Source organism: Cyprinodon variegatus, unplaced genomic scaffold (genome assembly GCF_000732505.1).
Source record: "Cyprinodon variegatus isolate N-32 unplaced genomic scaffold, C_variegatus-1.0 Scaffold2036, whole genome shotgun sequence".
In the NCBI taxonomy this organism is placed as follows: domain Eukaryota; kingdom Metazoa; phylum Chordata; class Actinopteri; order Cyprinodontiformes; family Cyprinodontidae; genus Cyprinodon; species Cyprinodon variegatus.
In genome coordinates, this window is record NW_015152489.1 from 16,971 (window position 1) to 38,729 (window position 21,759).

General features: G+C 37.7%; 1 protein-coding gene across 1 annotated transcript in view; it reads right to left on the bottom strand.

Moving 5' to 3' along the window:
* Positions 1 to 21,759, bottom strand: part of LOC107105061 (neuropilin-2-like) — a 39,455-nt gene that overhangs the window by 4,288 nt on the left and 13,408 nt on the right. Inside the window, exons 5-6 of the mRNA XM_015405179.1 lie at positions 21,500 to 21,655; positions 6,001 to 6,145 (exon numbers count right to left, since the gene is read on the bottom strand). Coding sequence (XP_015260665.1) covers positions 6,001 to 6,145; positions 21,500 to 21,655 — 301 coding nt within the window. The remainder of the gene's footprint in view (positions 1 to 6,000; positions 6,146 to 21,499; positions 21,656 to 21,759) is intronic.

A 21,759-nucleotide genomic window follows, 5' to 3' on the forward strand; every position in this document is an offset into this window, starting at 1 on the left:
AAAAAAGTACTCCAGAGTGTTGTTCAGCATGGGGGTGAGTAGAAAATGAAGGCTAATCATGTTTTGGGTGTACTATTCCTTTAAATCCTCCAAGTGGTCAGATAGATACAGTAGTGGCTTTACCAAAGAAAATGGAGGTAATGTTGTCAGTTTTACTTTTGAGGTTAAAATTTTCAACATGTTAAAATGAGTGAATTCTTGTAAATAAGAGAGCACAGTAAAATGTAATAGCTAATAATGTTACTACTCATAATGATAATGGTATGGAAGCTGCATCAACTCTGCAGCAGTTGTGCAGAGTAAAAGGCAAGTAAAAGTTGCAGCACTAAGGGGGCAGAGTTTTCTAAAATATTAAAAAAAGGAGGGCAATCTGGCTTATCGTCCAATATGCAGCAAGGAAGGACCAGGGTTGATTTCTTCTATCTCATGTCTCCCTTAACCATTAAAATAAACAAGAGATGATTGTTAGGAGGCGGTGCAACATCAAAAGATCCAGACCTTGTAGAAAAAATGGGTCCACAATAACAATTTTAAAGAGTTTTTTGCCTAATCATGAATGCAATAAACATAATAATCAAGAGTTAATGTTGGTCATAATTTTGGAGAAAAAGATCTTTGTTTATTCCTGAAACAATTTGTTACAACATCAATTGATGTCTTACACCCCAGAGCCTCTTCCTGCTGTTTTTCCTTCATCCTGTTTCATTATTTTCTCATCCTGCGGTTGAAAAGTTGACACATAACTTTAACCGAGCAGTCAGACAGGGATTCTGTGTGGGGAATTGGGGCAGCGCTCTCCCAAAAGCAAAAAAAAAAAAAGGCTAAATAAAAGCATGCTGAAGATCAAAGCCGAGCTGTTTATTACAGAGACAAATGAGTTTTAATCTAATAAGCCTCAAAAACAGCACTGTGATGAATAATGATGGAAAACAAAGTGAATCAAACAATGTGGCCACCCTTTGTTTGAAGATGTTCAAGGAGAGTATTGGTTTGAAACAAAAATTAGATTAAACTAAAGAGAGGGGGAAAAGAAAGGTAGAATAAAGGAGAAGGAACAGCTAAAGGTTGGACAAAAGGTCAAGAAGAAGGATGAAATGACAGAATGGGGAGTGAATAAAAAGGAAAAGGGATGCAGGGGAAGAGAAAGAAAGAGAGGTGACAGTGATTGATGGTGACATTCTTCAGGTCTTTGAGGAAATGAATGTTTAATGCAGTGACGTTTGCAGCACTGCCTCGTTATTGTAAATAATTCATCCACAACAAACAGCGACGGGCTCCGTGAGCTCCCTCAAGCTCTGCAACATTCGGCAAAACTTATTAGCCATAGCTCTATGATTGTCTAGTTTTATATGTGCTGTTTCTGTGCCTGAGCTGCTGGCCTTTTTTAAATCAGGAGTGCAGTGGGAGTCGACAAGAATATCATCTCCTCTCATCCCTGCAAAAACAGGCAGATGTAAAACACCAGCGTAAGAGCTCTTAAACTCACAGGCTTACACAAACCGATATGTGCACACCAGCAAAAACCGTCAAGGTCTCACACATGCACTGAAGCCCACTTTCACCCAACGTATGCTCTGATGTTTCACCCACACATGAAGCTTTTTCCCTGATAACCAGCTCCCACTACAGCCGATGGAGCTCTACATGACTGGATACGAGTGCCTCACAGGCCTGGGGAGGGAAATAATAACAGGTACTGAAAGGGAGTGATTGATAAAGAGCTGCAGTACTGAAATAAAATGGGATTAAGGTGAGGAAGGAGCCGCTGAAGGAGGCAGGCACCAGGAAGATTTAAGGAAGACGAGACGGAGAGAAGCAAATGAGAAACGGCTGGAGAGAGGCGGAAATGGAAGCTGTCAGCAAAGGCGAAAGAAGGACATCGGAAGGGAAGCCAGAATGAGGAGGAAGAAAAAAAACACAAAGACATTGAAGAGAGATGGGTGAGAGAACAGCAGAGCAGGAGAAATAAAAGTGTGATTTAAGTTAATGGCATGTCACTGACTGACTGCTTTATTTCTGTCTTTATAGGCCTGTGTAGGGCATTATCACATAGCGAGAGTGTGTTAGACTGCGGGCTTGTCTTCATGTCTATGAGCAGGAATGTAATGTCTGTTAGCAGATATGTTAGGATATAAAACTGTAGAAAATACATTTTCCTGCAGCACAACATTTTTTTTTGTGCAGATGTTTTCCTCTATCTATAAATCCCTGTCACTCATTTAAACAAGGTGAACCTGGTAATATTTTGCATTAAGTGTCCTGCAAAGCTATTTCTTACTTTTAAACGTTTTCTCGCTTTATCACATTATGACAACACATTTCAAAATGTTATTTTAGGGATTGTATGCAATAGTTTAACACAAAAGAAGGCAAAACTATGAGGTTTAACCATTAATTACACATATTTTTCAATTCGGCCCATCAGAAATTACGTTTTGCATATATACATCTACACCAATTTTGAAAATTAGATGCCTTTGCAAAATACTTTGGCCATTAAATATGAATGGAAAGTATAAAAAGTATTTTAAATCTTGCCAAAGATTGTTATTTGGATTTAAGTTTGGACTTCTACTAAGCCATGTAGCAAATTAATACACTTTGAACTACCTTTTTGTTTCAAATGTGAATAAACGTTGGTTAACACTGTAACAAAAACAACGTCTAATTTTCTATACTGTGTTCTGCACTGATTAAAAATGTTAAGTTGTTGGGAGGTTTGAAGAGGACCAAAATGCAGAGACAGAAGATAAAGTGGTTTCTTGCAGATTTAATAATGCAAAAGGTGGCAAGTGAGGGTAAAATCCAAAAACGTATCAAAATACAGAAAACCAAAAACCAGAAGACGTCAGGCAAAACGCACAACGATCAAAAAACAACAAGGAACCAGCAAAGAGTGACTGAAGAGGAGGAGTATATATCTCAAACAGAATAAAGCCGGGGTAATGAACTGATTGGGAGCAGGTGTGGACAGAAGAAACTAGAAGGGAGCTAGGGGAAGGAGACTGACACAAGAGGGCAATAGAGGGTAAACAGGAAATGCATAGAACTGAAATATAAACAGACCACAAAATGGAAATGAAACATGAAAACTCAAAAAGAAAACTTAAATACAACCTAAAAGTACAAAACCATGACAAAAAAAAGTACTGGCTAACTTTTAAGAACAATAAAAAAGTGTCAATTGAGATCTTTGTTTCCTTATGGTGAAACTGCAAAGGTGCACATATAATCTATTTATTGTTGACACATTCTCCAACCTAGGTTATGATACTCTGCAGCTATTTCATAGATGATATAAGCCTCTGGCTGCTTTTCTAAAAAAAAAACAAAAAAAAAAACTGTCAGTTTGGCTGAACATGTTCTTTCCATGTGCTATAATGTTTTAGTGGATGGATTGACTAAGGGTTCTTAAAAATGTTTAAAGATGAAAATGCTTTTAAAACTAATGTAAATTGTCTTAGGATGATGATTGTCCTCTAATGTTCTCTATTCAAGAGTTTTTCAACCACTGTCATCCACTACCCTGCTAGTTTTAGATCTTCTTTTTCTTTCACTCACCTAATTCAGAAGAGTGCATGTTAACAACGTCTGGTAAACTGTTGAGCTGAAGCTGGGAACCTTCTAGGCGCACATCAGCAGCCTTGAGGAGCAATGTAGAAAAAACAGCTCTACTGAACCTGTGGAGCTTTAACCGTCAGTTCGTACTTAAACTACACATAATCCAATTGGTTGGCTTAGATTTCATCCAGGGGGCTTGGATTAAATGGGTCTAAATCAGGGGTCACCAACATGGTGCCCACGGGCACCAGGTAGCCCCCAAGGACCATATGTGGTGCCCTCAAGCCTGTTCTAAAACTAGCACAACCTTCCAGTGAGCTGCCTCTAAAAGGTTATTTTAGTCTGTTGCTCTACTTCTGTAATCACACTAACACTTCTACAGATTTAAAAATGAGAATATTTAAATTAAATAAAGCATTGCAAATATGTTTATTGGTAAGCGCTGAACCTTGTAGTTCAAAGGTCAGTATTGTTAGCCCCTTCACGTGACGCGGTACCGATGAAGTAGCTCTCAGTTTAAAAAAGGTTAGGGACCCCTGGTCTAAATCAACATGTGTTGTTTAGATATCTGTTGGTGAAAAACATAACAACTGCATATGTAACAGCATTTCCATAAAGTTTTGCACAACTTTATGTTGGTTTTTGTGTTTGTGATGTAAAAAATAGGCAAAAAAGGTTAAGGGATATGAGAACTTTTGCAAGTTTTAGCTCCTTAGCTCCACTACTGAAAGCTCAATGAATGGAAAATAGGCAAATTAAATCTGTTGGCTAATACATTTTTGACGTGATCTCAAGAAACAAAATAGTGCAAAACATAAGGTGATGTATATTGCAATTTGAGGCATTAAAATATACTAAAAATACAAAAGAGCGCAGATAGGATAGCTGAATATAGATATACATACATAGATGTATATTCTACCATTCTTGTCATATTGTTTTGGTGCGATTGTGATTTGTGTGGGTGCTGAAATAGCCCTCCTGGATAAAAGCATATCTGTCCCCCTAAATGGCCGCAACAATGGCACCAGGGAGAGGCCCTAACCTAATAATAATACAGCGGAGCGGAGAGACACACGCACACGGAAGGGTCCAGTCATGACTTAAAATCCTATCTTTCACAGTTTTTCGACACACACACAAACACAGACAGCATAATTAAGTTTTATCTATTTATAGTATCGAGCTGATTATGCTGGTTGAAATCGTGTTTGTTTGCCAGAGCTACAGATGAAAGCTGAGAGCCTGTTACTCTCTGATGTTATCACCCACACATGACACTCTAGTATTATTCTATTAGGACCAAGTGTGTCTCTATGTGTGTGTGAGAGAGATATATGAGTGGGAGTCGGAGAAGGAGGATATGGATATGAAAGAGCGAGGGCAAGAGTGTGAGTGCACAGGAGTGGGTGTGTTATGGAAGAAAAAAAAAGATTAAAGTATGAACTGAATTTTCATTAGATTATACACGTGAGAAGAAATAGAACATTTCTTTCACTGTCCCTTTGTTGTTTTCCAGTAAATGTTTTCTATGGAAGCTATTTTATCTTTGACCCAACCTTTTCCCACCTAAACTGTGTCTTATGTGTTATTACAAGAATCTCAAAAGGAGACATATTTCAGTTTTTTTAATAAGTCTTTATGCTTGATCAAATTCTATCATTGTTCTTCTCTTGCATCATGTCAAGCATAGAGATTTTGTTAATAGTATTATATTTCATTTATATTGGAATTAAGGATAGAAAATTGTTGGCTCCCCTGTAAATGGAAAAAAAATGAAAAAAGGAGCTTACTTTTTCTCTCTCTTTTTGTATCTTTTCAATAATTATTCATTGCCTGACCATCAAGGAAGGGCTAGGCCTGTGATTGCACCCAAGTGGTCCACAAATATATGCTTTTTCTACATCAGCTTTTAAAATTTCTAAAGATAAAGGAACACTAAACACAGAGTGCTAGCTTAATAAAGTCAATATGCAAAAAACAGTGCAATGATCTTCCTCTGTCAATGTATCTAACAAAAACTCAAGCTGTAAGGAAATGGTAGAAATAAACATAGTCATAACTTAAATATGCATACATTATATACCTATCTAAATCTAGAAATGTAAAGCTAGAGCAGCTTACAGTATATAATTTTAGTTGAGTGAATCATTGTGCAGACGAAGCACAATTATGAACATTAAACAATATTATTGCTGGTTCATTGCTGTGACATTTAAGTTCATTTCAATAATGGCATATCTAGTGTGTGTTACTCGTACCACAGACTATTTTTCCATGTCCTAAATATATCTGCTGCAGTAAGGATTTCGCTGGAGAATCCCCTGAACAGACTTTGGATTGGATGTATAGGAAGGGAATCCTGTAGCAGTAATTAGTAAACGACACATTTCCTTAGATCTCATGGAAATGCCAAGCAGAGGAACAGTGGTGCATTACCTGTAATCTGACAGCCGTAGAGCTCGAAACGTAGAGATATACCGTTCTTCCACGACTGAGGTCTGATTCGCACGAAACGTGTGAGGACCGGCTGAGGGATCCTGTTGAGAACCACTTCTGTGGGATCAGTGTTGGCGTGGAATACCTGTGGATGAAAAATAAAAATAGCACATAGGTTAATACTAATATTACATTGTTACCCATGACCCAAGTATAGCAAGTTTTATTAAGTACAATTATTTGTTGGAGAGGTATAAAAACTGATGGTTATCCATACAGTTTTTGGAGACACACATCTCCTGGAAGGTCAGGTTGTGTGGACTGGTTAATGGCTTTTATGAGCACATTGTTCTTATGATTCAAAATGGAGTTTCCTATTTTAGCTTCCTTTGGCCTGTCGACTCAGTCATTTTTATGGGTGTGGTCGCCTTGCAGCGTCAGGATATATTTGAACTTCAAAACATACAGTTTTGAAAAATTTAAATAAATGAATTAAATCCTTGTTGCATAACTGAATTATTTTGTTATGGAATTCGAAAACATACAGATGGCAATCTGTTTTTTTTAGAGTGAGATTGATAGTTTTTATTCATTATTGCAGTTAGCACCTACTGCCTACAAATTAGCATTTATTTAGAGTACAGCTATAAAAAAAAGTGACATAAGTCTAATTTCCTATTCATGAGTAGTTCTCAATTAGGAGTCGTTTTAATCAAGAAAGGGGTGGGAATGAGGGGGTGGCATGAGTCGTATTTCAGTCAGAACCACAAAGAACTTTGACCCCCTGGGACTTTTTTTAAGGGAACTAAATAGATTATTTCTATCCTGTTTCTTCTTCATTTCCACTGTGGTTTAATGTCCAGCATTGATTAGTGAAATTAAATCAATGGAATGGAAGTGTCTCTCCTCGTTGCCATTCAGCTCTTACTGTATGGGTCACAGGAGTATGAATATTTTTTAAATACTTTACTACTACATGTTTTTGGATGCTTCTTTAAAACAGAGAACTGAATTAACATGATATTGAATCAGTTTAGGTATAGTTCTATTGATTTATTCCTTTAAATGATTTTCTGATTTCCTGTTGAAAAAGAAAAATATTGGTTGAATGAAACCAAATAAGATTGACTGTTCCCCCTGTGTATCCATAGGTTCTCTCCAGGTACTCTGACTTCCTCCCACAGTCCAAAAACATGACTGTTTGGTTAATTGGCATCTCTAAATTGTCCTTAGGTGAGTGTGTCTGTGTGTGCGTGGTTGTATTTCTTTATGCATCTCTGTGTTGCCCTGCAACAGACTGGTGACCTATCCAGGGTGTACCCAGCCTATCCTCCATAGACTGCTTGAGATAGGCACCAGCTACACCATGACCCTGAAGGAATAAGCAATAGAAGATGGATGGGTGGACGAATGGGTGGATGAAACCAAATTGAAAGCTAAATCCAACAGTGGGATGAATGTATTTAAGGTTTTTCTGTTCATGTGAAGGATAAGTTTCTTGTAAATGTGTAGAGAATGACTCGCAAACTTTAAATTGTGGCATTTTTGATTAGGTTATCTTTTCTGAAATAACGTATTGGTGTGTTTGGTATCCGTTATGTTGTAAAAGGCTTAGCACCTATAAACATACACTACCGTTCAAAAGTTTGGGGTCACATTGAAATGTCCTTATTTTTGAAGGAAAAGCACTGCGCTGTCCTCTGCAGGGAATAGTACACACCGTTTTAGGAAATCTTCAATTTTTTAGCAATTTCTCGCATGGAATAGCCTTCATTTCTAAGAACAAGAATAGACTGTCGACTTTCAGATGAAAGTTCTCTTTTTCTGGCCATTTTGAGGGTTTCATTGACCCCACAAATGTGATGCTACAGGAACTTCATCTGTTCAAAGGAAGGTCAGTTTTGTAACTTCTGTAATGAGCTAAACTGTTTTCAGATGTGTGAACATGATTGCACAAGGGTTTTCTAATCATCAATTAGCCTTCTGAGCCAATGAGCAAACACATTGTACCATTAGAACACTGGAGTGATAGTTGCTGGAAAAGGGCCTCTATACACCTATGTAGATATTGCACCAAAAACCAGACATTTACAGCTAGAATAGTCATTTACCACATTAGCAATGTATAGAGTGTATTTCTTTAATCTCTTACACCCTAAGGGGGTATAAATAAATTTCTGCCTGACAAAAACACACAAAAGTAAATAACTCATAGCCTCACAGCTATTAGATTTAAGAAGAAACTTTTGGTACCTCTGTAAAGGTAAGATGTCATAGAATGGTTTTCTGGTGTCAGCACCATTGTAGCTTTGACCCTGCCTGAAATATTAGGGACAAAATACAAAATATTTTGCATTTTTTTGAACCTCGCCAAAATTTTCTTTGAAATAAACATTGCAAAACACTACCAAAATATTATTTATAGCACAAAAAAGTAGTACAGACTTTTAAATCTAAATGTTGTGTAAAAATATACCAAATTTGGAGTCAATCAGATGAATCATATTTATTTTAGAATGGCATTAGTGAGAAATTTCTTAGGCGGAGAGGCCATTTTGGCACATTTATCCAAAAATGTCACCAAACTGTGCCAAATGTGTTTTTTACATCAATACTGGGGGTTTTACTGGAGGTCATGTAGCAGCTGGACCCACCGGTGGGTCCGTAGGGTTCTAGGGGTTAAAGTTCAGACTGGTTTAAAGTTATCTTCATTCAAAACTACAGTGCTTTTTCTTAAAAAATAAGGACATTTCAATGTGACCCCAAACTTTTGAACGGTAGTGTATTTTTCATTTCAAAATTCACATTTTTTAGATAACTAATTCAACAGAAACATAAATGATAAAATGACAGTATTTATTGTGTTTCCAAAATATATGCTTTTAATGACTGCTGTGTTTTCATATCACAAATCATTGGTATTCAAGGCTAATTAAACTGTGACCTTCAATAAAGGTTCACCATCTTGGAGACCACAGTTGTTTGCCTTCTTTTCAAGCTTGGCAGGATAACACCAATAGAATTCTCATGTCTTCGAGTTAAATATGAAAGCGATATCCAAATGTATTTGTTTAAAATAAATTAATAAATCAGTGAGCCATGAGATCACAGCTGTGCCAAAAATTACAGCTTTAGAAAAACAGGATTTTACATGAGTTACAGTGTTTCTGCTCACTTTATTAAACGCGCTACTTACAGTAAATACATAAAATGAATGGAGACTGTTGACAAAGGGAGGAATGAGCTCAAAGGTTTACTTCAACACTCCTGCGTACCCTCTGAGGGCACGCAGTGTGTGATAAATCAGATACATAAGTAGGTGGAGAGGAAGCCTCTTCTCACGTCCTCTTGACTCAACCACACACAGGCGGGGAAACAACTCTAATTCCTCACGCACACAGTGCAAAGATAAACACACTCTGTCACCCTTCAGGGCACTAACACACACTGCTGTGTGCACTACATCCAGACACAATGGCCTTGCTCACACACGGCTTTCTTTCCGTACAGTACGTGTTGCCGTCTGAGCTTCAGCACACAGTAAAACACACTCAAACATGCTTTCCTCTAAAAGTGCAAAAAAAAATACAGATAAAAAGGAAATTGAATGAAAGAACACATGACCAGAAGCACCCTTTTTTAGTTTCTTGACATCTCGATTTTGTATCTCTGTCTATCTGACAAAGTGTCAAGTCTTTCCCCTCGCTCTCTCTCTGGCAGCCATCTCTGCTGGAAAACACAGCTGGGCTTCTGCTTTACTGCCCTCAGCTCTGTCTGTCTCATTGACAACTCTATCTTCCTCCCTGCCTAGATGATTTACTACTGTAAATTTAAGTGGGGAAAAAGGCACCATTTTATGCAATGTTGCACTGCTTTGCAATAGTATTCCCATCATCTCCTGAAAGATTTTGCATTTCGTCATGTTACACAAACTTCAATATCTTTCATTGGGATTTTCTGTGCTGTGAATAAATGTTCCAATTATACATAGTTTTTTCTAATCGTAGACAAATTACAGTCAGGTTTCCTGATCAAAACATATTTTTTACATTTCGCACAGAATACTCAAATACTCGTACTCCTTGATGCCTTGCTAATTTGTTGTTCAGCTATTAAGCTGAGTAGGTGTGTGTGTTAATGTGTGACTTATGTGATGGACGTCCACAGAAACCAGTGCCAAGAGGAAAGAAAATTATATGTATTTTTTGGAGTGTGGCATACAGTTAGCTTTAAGCCTTGTCTTTTACTCTGCCAAACTAACACATGAGATCTGGGCCTTTACATTGTAGCTCTGGCTGTATGTTTTACTTAGATTAATTTTCCTGCAAGAAGGTAAACCGCAGCCCTCTGTGACCTGTTGCAGCTTTTCTTTCATGACTACTCTTTATTTAGCTTCATTCAATTACCAGGCATGCCCAAAGTTGGTCCTCGAGGGCCACCGTCCTGCAGGTTTTAGAGGATTCCCTGCGTCAGCACAGCTGATTTTCATTGATAGCTGATTAACAGGCTGCTGCTGAACTGTAATCATCAGAATCAGCTGTGCTAAAGCAGGGAAACCTGCATGACAGCAGTCCCTTGAGGACCATCTTTGGGCATGTCTGGTTACTAAATAATTTTAAGTTTTCCTGTCCTTTCTGACAAAAATATTTGTGCACCATAATGCTGCAACCTCATTGTTTTACAGTCTGTGCAGATTTAGATTTCCTCATCATGCACAATTTCCATGAGGGCTAGAATATTTAATTGTGATCTAGTCTGATCGAGGCACTTTTTTTGTAGTCGCAATGTGATTCGAAGAATCGAAAGATTCAAAAAAATGTTTTGCAAAGATGCTGTACAATTAAACTGATGACACAACCTAATGTGTTTATTACAGAAGAAAAAGGTGAGCTTTATTTAACTGAGCCAAAGGGCATTTAATTACTTGCTTGGTTACACATTCATAGGTGTTTTGGGGCTAGGCGCTTATGTGCATCTCTGTGTTCAGGATTTATTATTTTCCTCTTGTTCTCCATCAGTTAAACAACAGGACCCGTCAGTGGGGAGGAGAGATATGGATGAAGAGAGTCTCTGACTGCAGGGAACAGAAGCGAGCCACTGGGCCAGCTGGGAACTGAACCTGTGACCCAGTGGGTGAATGCAGCAAAGCCGGCCCCTGTGACCTCATGTCCCTACAAAGGCGTTCACACTGGAAACCGTGACCACCTAAACGATGGAAAATCGCCTAAAGGCCATACAAGAATTAATGGGATTGTGGTTCAGACTGTAATTACAAGTGTGAGAGCGCTTGTAGGTTTGTGTGTCGATGTGTAAAAGTGTAATTATGAGGTCTCACTCTGAGGAGTTTAAGGCTGCTGGGTGCTTTCTGATTTCCCTTGGTGCACAAAGAAACATTTCCTCAGCACATGCACACACGCTTACACACTTCCATACTGTATTGAGTCATTGTGCACTTGCATGTTCATATGAAAGTCTATCCTTGTTGCTGTCCTTTACAGACTCAGCTTTCAAGTGGAGTGTAGTGTGTCAGTAAGCGTGACGGGCCCCTAAGTGCTGTGTACACCCTTCACTTTGACAAGAATCTTGAAGCCCTTTTTTCTAAATTATCTGCTGTGTTCAGGGTCAACAAGCAGAGCATCTGTTCTAATAAAACTAACTCTGTGTTATAAGCCTTTTCTCTAACGTTCATAATGACATAAATAGACACTGCTCAAATATATACAGTACATGCACACTAAGTATTATTTGGTTAACTGTTCTTAAGAGAGTTGCATCTAAATAACTGCCTACATGTTTGGCTGTTTATTTGGCAAAATCGATTATATAATTAATCAGGTGTCTTCCAGCTGGTTTGAGAGTGATATTTCAATGTGGCTGTGGGGTAAGAAGCATACAGAGGACAGACCTATAGGGGAAGCACCACTCTAAAATCATTTAGTACAGCTTTCAAAAAAGAACAAAACAGTTCTAAGCATGCATAAAAACCAATCTGACTAAACAATATCTGCCTCCACTCTGGGTTTCTGAGCAAAACCCTTAACCCCTGATTGGTCCCTGGGCGCCACACAATGGCAACCCACTGCTCCGCAAGGGGATGGGTCAAAATGCAGAGACGGAATTTCCCCAGTGTGTGACAATAAAGGGATTTACATTAGCATTTTAAGATGAAAAACGATAGTGCTTCTTCTTAACTATACCAACTACTTTGTGTCTTACATTCTGTAAAAACTATATGGATCATAGCGCCAGCATCACCATGCTTAACAGCTGGTAACGTTTTAACGTTGGAAGCCTCAACCGGACTCATCCAAACATCCCAACAGTTACTTTTTATCATAAACCTTTTCTCAACGGATCTTACCACATTTGTTTGGTTGGCCCCTCTTGGCCCAAGGAGAAGCACATTTTTGATCTCAACTTTAAGTTAAAACGTATCTAATCTACTGTACTATTGGCTACTTTTACAGAATCCACGATATACAAGAAGAGATCTTGAGTCTTCATATGAAGTTTTGTAAGACTGAGCAAGGATGCAAAACGTTAAAATGGTTTTAGGGCCTGAAATAATGCAAAACAAGCCCTTGAACAACAAAAACAAACAAAAAAACAGAAATAGAGAGAAACAAAGCCAAACTATGAAAAATCTACAAAATCTTCTAAGGGACCCGTATAGGTAGGATATGATTGAGAAATAAAGCACTGCTTAATCATAATTAATATTTACATCAGAAAGGAGAGATGCACTAAACATTTAATTATAGCCAGTGTTAGTCTTCACTTAACCTGTACTAGCTCCTGGAGTGCAGTCAAAAAATCCACAGAGACACAGAGAGGGGTGTAATAGGATATGGAGCTTCCCTAGGGGTCTAAACTCCTATATTCACTTTGAAGAGTAGCTTCCTAAAAGGCATCTGAAACAATTAGCTAATGAACTACACCTGTGACACAGCTAAGGTTCTTAACTGCATGCTCAAGTCTATCTGCATTTACTAAGCACCTGTGGTTCCCAACAAGGGGAAATAAGAAGATACGAACCTACTGAGAGTTTTAAAATGTATTAAAAGAAATGTAACCTTTTTCACTGACAACTACACTGTCTAATGTTTATTACTGCATGGGACTGACCAAGATCATTTGCTAAGTTGATGTGAAGTGGCAAGAAAGCAGCATATGGTTTCAAAACCTTTAAAGGGCATATATCATGCAAAATCAACTTTTTGGAGCTTTGCACATTTTTAAGTATTATGACAAAAAGTGTTTGCCATGTACAAAGTTTAGGCAAATGCCAACCCCTCCTGTTCATAGGTCAGTAGCCCTTCCAATGATTTAATACCCATGAAGTAGTTCTCAGCTCTAAAAAGGTTGATGACTCCTGGTATGGAACAATTAACTATGATAAAGGCTACGTTCACACTGCAGCCTTAAGTTACCCAAATCCGATTTTTTTTTGCCCATATGCCAGCTGGATCTGATCTTTTCATGGCTCTCTGAACAACACAGATACGAATTTTTCCAATCCGACCCAGGCCACTTGGCTATGTGGTCCTGAATCCGATACGAATCTGATCTTTTCAAATGCGACCTGTGTGTGAACGGCCAGGTCGGATTCATCCGACCGGAACGTCATTAATACCCGACAAATGTCACTATTCTGTGTCTTGCTACGCAGAAGGGGCAAGAAAAACAACAACCATGGCAGATGATGATGCGGAGAGTAGTATTTATGTTTAAACATATTGAAAAGAATGAGTTTTTAGGGTTGGAAAAGACCGCTAGATGCGCGCCGGCACTAGCATCCATGTGTACGCTTGCCTGTGACGTCATCTACTGCGCATGCAGGACACTTGCTTTGTATGACTGCAGTTCACACAGGAGATCCAAGTCGCATATATTTGGAAATGTGAACAGTAACGCCAAAAAATCAGATTTCATTAAAAAAAAATCAGAATTGAGCATCAAGGCCTGATGTGTGAACGTAGACAAAGTGTCCTGAAAACCCTAAATAAAGGTCATTGCAAAAAAAAATAGGCTGCCTAATTTGGTAGGGGGGTCTATAGCAGATTCAGATGATACAAAAATGAGTGTTAACAATAACAATACGCACCGTTTAATCATCATTTAAAAACAGTAAGATTTACTACAACCTACCTACACATTGCCATGTACCTACACTACCAGGCTAAGAATGAACAGCAGCCAAGTAAACCTGGAGGAGCTGCAGACAACCAGGGCTTGGGAATTCAGTTAAAGGGATAACCATTGGTTGTACATACCTCACACTGGTATTTATGTAAGAGCCGAAATGACAAAGCATTTTTAAAACAAAGTGTTGCAAATCCCTTTTTATAACAAGCCATACAGGAAGCAGAACAAACACATGGAAGACATTGTTTGAAGGGAATAGTGGACAGTCAATGTACCTAAATTCAATTAGTCATTGTCAGGGAAGCTTGAAAACCTTAAACACTCACAATCCCATCCAACTGAGTTTGAGCTATTTTCTATAACAGAATAAGCCAAAATGTCAGTCTTTAGACAGACTCTATAGAGGTCTGTATACAAAATTATGCCACACCGTTTGATCCTTTTTTTGTTTAGATCCATGTATCATTTTATTTGATTTTATAATTATAAACTGCATTTGTTTCTGTCACATAACACCCCAGTAAAAACAATGGAGAATGTGAATAAGATCAGCAGGTGTTAATAATTTTGTTTGGCACAGGATGTTCAGAGTATTTGACTCTAGTTTGTAGACTAAGAGTGAATAATGGCATTAAGACTAGAGGAAACTAAAGGAATAAACGAATACAGTCATCTAACCTATATCGAAGAGGAGACGAGTGTGTGTAGCTATGTGTGAGTCGGAGCCTGTAGGGCCACAGTCATTCAGCCAGAGTCGACCCACGGAGACCTGCTGAATTATGCAGATGTCCGTGCTGACTGAGCTCTGTATGTGTGTGTGTGTGTCTCGTTATAAAATAGTAAAACGCCTTCCACATCTCCTCCCATTTCCTAACACCAGGACAAATACGCACTTCAGGGACTTAAGGGAGGTTACATCTTTGTGACAGCTAAATCCAGGTGTGGGTGTGTGTGTGGGCCGGCCATGTTTTTGTTACCTTGTGGGGACGATTTCCCAGCACATATGTTTCTAAGACAAAATTACAGTTGGCATCTTTGTAATATGTCCCTTTGTCCTCTTTCTCAGTTCTGCCCTCAACTTTTCTCTCTTCATTTGTTACTGATTCGACTCTCCACTTTTTTCTGCTTCTCCCTCACCTTCCAACCTTCCTCGCTCCACTCTGTCGTTTTATTTTCTTTCCCCCTCCTGACATGCTTCCAGGCTGTGTTGCTGAGACCTCCGATCTATCCAGAGGGATTTGTGGTCAACACCCCTGTCTGCTTTTCTCATTATTCCCGCTCTCCTTCTTGCCTCAATTCATCCATCCATCTCTCTCTTTTGCTCTGTGATTCCCTTATGAACACTTCTTCCCGCTGTCAGCCTGTTCCCTTCACTCACCTCTTCCCCCCTGAACCTCGTGTTTCTCCCTCTGGCTTCCAGCTCTCTTCTGCCTTCTTCACAGCTCATTCTTTCTATCAGTTAATGCTTGACAACCTATCATTTTGTGCTTTATTTCCTTTCTCTTTTCCAAATATTCATGTTTTTCCACTTCAAAGTACCTCTCCCTTTCTCATGTTGCCTTTCTCCATCCATCCTTGTTTCTCTGCAATACAGTTTTCTTTGTGCCTTAGGCTGGATCCAGTGGTGCAACAGGTCTGGAAGCGTTTTTTTTTTATACCATAATAACAATTAAAACTATGAAAGTCCATGTAATGTCTCAAACTGTAAGATGCAAGTTGAATATATCAATCTATGACATCTTTTTTTTGTTTGTTTTTTTGTTTTTTCGTCAACATCATGTGAACCAGATCCAGTATTAAGATCTGGGACGGCTTTGCTGTTTCATGAACAGGAATTTCTAAAGAGGATTGTGTATGAATGAGCTGAAGCATTCCAGAAAGGATTAGAAGTGAAAACTAGAAAATGAAGATTTTAGAGAGGCCCTTTGGACTGAACTGAGATCCAGTTAAATGATGTGCCATGGCTTGAAATAAGCTGCTCATGTAGGAAAACCCTTCAGTTGGGCAGAGTTAAAACAACATTTTGTTTCAACTAATTATTTGAATTGAACATGCTGTTAAATCTGTCATGCATTATAAATAAGCAACCAGCAAAACGGTATCCACTATCTTTTTGAGCTTAAAAAATACAATTTTTTTTTGCATTTTCTGCTTCATAAATCATTGTGTGTGGCAAACATTAAAATCTTACACTGTGCTGTAAAGTATATTTACCTAAAGTGAAAATGATAGATATACAGTCTGTAGTTTGTTCAGTTCTCATAAGAATTTGTGCCAACCCTAAAACTCCCTGGAAACTGAGCCAAGTTACTCATATTTAAAATATCTCTCTTATTATTTCTAGTACTTTTACAACTAGGGGTGAGTATTGACATGGTTGTTGCAATACCATACGTGTCACGATACTTGGGTCACGATACATTATATTATCACGATATTGCAATATTTTTCCGCCCTATAGTTATTTCGGGATCTATGTAGTTAGGGGTTAGTGTCAGTCATCGTCTTCCAATGTGAGCACCTCACATACAGATTTATGGCACTGCGCTGCACAGCAAAAGGGCTCACAGCTCTATCTGCAAGAGTGGCAGGTAAAATGTTTTGTTTTAAAAAAAAAAATCAGTATTAGGAACTGGAAAATCAATATTATATCGGGCACCCACAAATCACAATATAAAGCCAAATCGATTTTTTGCCAAACCCCTAGTTACAACAGGGTTGTAAAAAACAGGCTTTTCAGCTTTTATTTTCATGAAAACATTGTCAGTAAAACCATTTTTGTTTTGCAGCTTTTTTCTTCTACTTTGTTGTAAAAAAAAAAAGACAAAATACCCACTTTGTAGTTGAGTAAAGCTAACTTAAGTAGATATTTATTCTGTGCAGTTATCCTTTTTTTGTTTTTCAATTCTTTTCCATTTTGAATAACTGCACTTTCCTGGTAGTAAAGCATCTCCAATTAAAAACTCTTTGTGCTTGTACATTATTTTCTGAGTTAAAAAGTCAGTTCGAGTTTGCATATTCTTTTTGACTACTAAAAAAGCATTTAATGACATTATAAAAATCTTTAAATATCAAACACATCATTAGGATGCTGTGTGATAGCACCTCCCCCACCCCTCAGTGAGCTTCCTCCCAGATGCTTAAGTAAGTGGCTGGAGTGAAGAGGATGGTTTAAGAGGCACTTATCTGGGATGAATGTTAACATGCAAGAAAAGTGAGGTTGTAAACACACCCATTTATGAGTATCTATGATGCATATCTGAATCTACTGTATTTAAATGCAGCATTTCTGCAACACGTGTCTTTTTAAAGAGTCCTAAATTATTCTATTGGATATTTTTTAATCCTTGCGTCTTTCATGAATTTCTTTTTTGGCATCATTGACTAAAGAACTAATTACTTCTCAGCACCAATATAATCTAGCGCAAATGCAATAGGTGTAGGTAGTAAAAATGTGGCTGCCAGGTTTTCATTATGGTTATATTGATTAGATATGACATATATATAAGTTGAAAGGTATACATTTTACAGTGTTGAAGGATAAAAAAAGGGTGAAAAATTAGAAACAGGTTTGAAATAAATGTAAAGTCCAATTAATTTTAGGACAAACAGTAAAGTAGAGATGGAATTGTAAAGTTAATTATTTATGGTTAAATAGATCAATAAAGATTATATATACACTACCATTCAAAAAATTGGGGACACATTGAAATGTCCTTATTTTTAAAGGAAAAGCACTGTACTTTTCAATGAAGATAACTTTAAACTAGTCTTAACTTTAAAGAAATAAACTCGATACATTGCTAATGTGGTAAATGACTATTCTAGCTGCAAATGTCTGGTTTTTGGTGCAATATAATATACATCAGTTTATAGAGATCCATTTCCAGCAACTATCACACCAGTGTTCTAATGGTACAATGTGTTTGCTCATTGGCTCAGAAGGCTAATTGATGATTAGAAAATCCTTATGCAATCATGTTCACACATCTGAAAACAGTTTAGCTCATTACAAAAGCTACAAAACTGACCTTCCTTTGAGCAGATTGAGTTTCTGGAGCATCACATTTGTGGGGTCAAATAAACGCTCAAAATGGCCAAAAAAAGACAACTTTCATCTGAAAGTCGACAGTCTATTCTTGTTCTTAGAAATTAAGGCTATTCCATGCAAGAAATTGCTAAGAAATTGAAGACTTCCTACAACGGTGTGTACTACTCCCTTCAGAGGACACGCAAACAGGCTACTGTGGGTACTATTAAATGAAGATGCCATTTGGGGACCCGTGAGGCGTCTGTTTCTCAAACTAGAGACTCTAATGTACTTATCTTCTTGCTCAGTTGTGCAACGTGGCCTCCCACTTCTTTTCCTTCAAAAATAAGGACATTACCCCAAACTTTTAAACGGTGGTGTAGATATACAAACACATAAAAAACTAAAAACTTTTGGTCAAACATTGAAGGATTAAAATGTAAAATCTTATTATTGCCCTTACCACAGAATCACTAATGTGTATGATGCATTTCAAAGACATAAAAACACATAGCTTGAAGCAAATAATACTCTGACATATCCCTTCTATACATCTTATACTGTAGCTGCTACAATTTAATCTCTACCAGCAAAACATTTTTTAGACCTGTTATGAAATATGTGGCATAAGCATCAAAATATAAATATATGACAAATTTACTGAAGTGCTAGGGAAATATAGCAGTAAAGACTTAGTAGTAATACCAAACCGAATGCAATGACATTCATACCTCAAGTTTAAATATTTTAAGATCACCAAATCGTGCCAAATGGTTGAATGCTTGATTGATTTAGTTTCAAATTACCTGACCACTAGGGGAACAAATAGTATATCACATGCAACTATACAAATGTTTGTTTCAGTTTAAATTGGATTGGATGGAAAACATATCCAATCAAGATGCATGTATACAAACATAAATATTTCTCATCTTTGTTTTCCAAATAATCCAGGTTAAAGGTATAATGGAGGTTGTTCTTTTTTCAGGTAGATCATCAAAATAAGTGGTCCTCCTAATTGTCAATCATTCTGGTGATATGTTTACGTAATGCCCATTTTCACTTACCAGTGGTGAGTCTGACAGTGGAAAAATAGCAAATTTTCTTTTGGAAAGTAAGCTTGTATGAGCGTTGCAAACAGCAAATTTTAAACGAGGAGAAATTGGCCCGTGTACGCTTTCTGAAATCCCATTTTTTTTATAAAGTGTAAGGGGCAGGTCTTTTCAAAAATTCGCAAAAATCCTCCACTATACCTTTAAGACAGCACATGGTGTCTTCAAAGAGGACAAGCAGTGTTTTCAACTTGAAATGCTTAAATGTTCTTGAATGAAATAAAATGTTCTCCCGAGCATAGTCCTATGAAGTTATATAGAATGAATGATTACATTGATATACAGGAAAAATAGAAAAACACAATGAATGACACATAGATACAAACATACCCTTTAAAACAATCCCAGTCTAAAATGGAGACAGGTTTAGTATATGACAGAGATGCAAAAAGGTAATTAATCTCAAATATTTTGTTTAAATCCATTATTTCACAATGAGATTATAATCATCACAGCTAGATTGAAGGAAGTGATCAAACGCTCTGATTATCAGTTTACTTTGCAGCCTGATGCACCATGGAGCTAAAAGGGTAAAAACATCCCCACCATCACTGAGTGTTTTCCACCAAAAGCTTCAGCTGATTTATTCTAGACACATCACACACACACCCATTTATATTTATATTCAGCTCGAGGTGGCTTTCCAGGGTTATTGGGGAATTAAGGGGGATTACACGCAGTGACACCAGCGACTAATCTGGGAACACTGGTCATTAGTTGGTTTTGCATATTGGATTTTATTTTTTTTTTCTTTATTGTTTGATACCATAGTCTGGTATCAACGTGCCATTAAGCTGCAGCTGCTGAATAAACAACATTAAAATTGAATATGTGATTACAATAAAAAGCCCTACAACTTTTGCTAACAATTTCACGCTTGTCATGATAAAAACAAATCTGGAATCTTCTGACCTTTTTAGTTCCTAAACCTTGTCATGCTGCTGAAATTATTAGCAGGACTCGGAATTGAAAAATATTTCTTAAGATTCCTTTTCCTTCATCCGTTCCAACATGTTTCATTTCCTACCCTGTTTAACCCATTTATTATTTCTTCAGATGTCTAATGGGATATTTAGTCGACAAAGAGATCCCAGATGGTCAAACTAAGCCAAAAACCTGCATCTGCTAGTATGTGCATTCATTAGGGTTCGTTAAGAAATTGAGTTTTACAGCACAAGGCTAGACGTGGCAATAGACCACAGTGTGACCACAGAGATGGGGAAGAATGGCTGCAATGGAAAAAAGAAAACAACCACAGGCACTAAACCACTTCTCTAATTAGATTACTTTTTCAACCAGTTAAAATCAAAATACTGACTGCTTTTTTCTTCTACATTAAACCACAAGACTGCAGCATGCTTCCTGCAGATATATCACGATTTTACACCTCTGGCAGGAACATCTCAGGGACCTGCTCAGCCTTGTTTCCATTCAGCAGTGCTGTGACCATAAAGTAACGTGAAACAGATGTGATGTGAAAACCAGATGAAGAAAGTATAAATGTATTTACAGTCAAGGCAGTTTGGAGATATAGGTTGTCTCTTTTGGACTTGCAAACATTTAAAACGCAATTGACTAGGCTTAATTGGGACAGTGGTTAAACACGTGAACTTGTGGTGGATTGCAGCTGCAGTTAACTGCACCTCATGAGGGATTGTAGTGGAAAAGGACAGGAATTCATGACTATAAAATATTTGACAAAAAAATTCTAAACGTGTAAAATTTTCACATTTCTTAAATTTCAAAATTTGCTGTAGAACTTGTTTTAATCAAACCTCTAAGTCTTTTGAGATATGTCTCTACCAGCTGTTTAACAGGTTTAAATGAGAGACAACTCGATTTAAGCTCAGTTTTTCTAAAAGTCCCTTAGCCTCCAGTTTTAGCCTTGATTCTTTGTTTCCATGGAGACTTGGACATTGGCTAGGCCTTCACATTTCTTTCAAGAACCTATTGCAAGTCTTGTGTAAAAGGCCAGATGTTTTGGTGTGCTCGGCCAATTGTTGCCCTCTCAACAGATTCAGCTACCAAAACTTTCTGCAGCTCTCTCTACCTTAATCATTACGATGGATGTTGAGGGAGCAGTTTCACCAATCAACACACAAAAGCTAAAAAAAAAGTCTAGCATCTTCTCACTATAATGGCAGAGATCATATAGGTACACAATCACCTGCACGGATACGTTTTGAAGTTCTAGCCAGCTGTTTGTGCTTACCTTGTGATTCTTCCCATGCCTGTAGACCATCCAGTCTTCCCCATTAGTGCTCACCTCCAGCTTGAAGGTGGTGACGTAATAAACATTTTTAGTTTCCTTTGAGATGGCGCCTTGAGTAGCAATGCCTGTGAGGACCTTTAGAGTATGGAGGTCCACCTGTTGATAAAAGAAGGAGAATTTTACTTTTGAAAATGTCTTGTTGATTTGTTGGTGGGAAAAATGTTTAACAGAAAAACTCCTGCACTTTACAGCATTCTGCT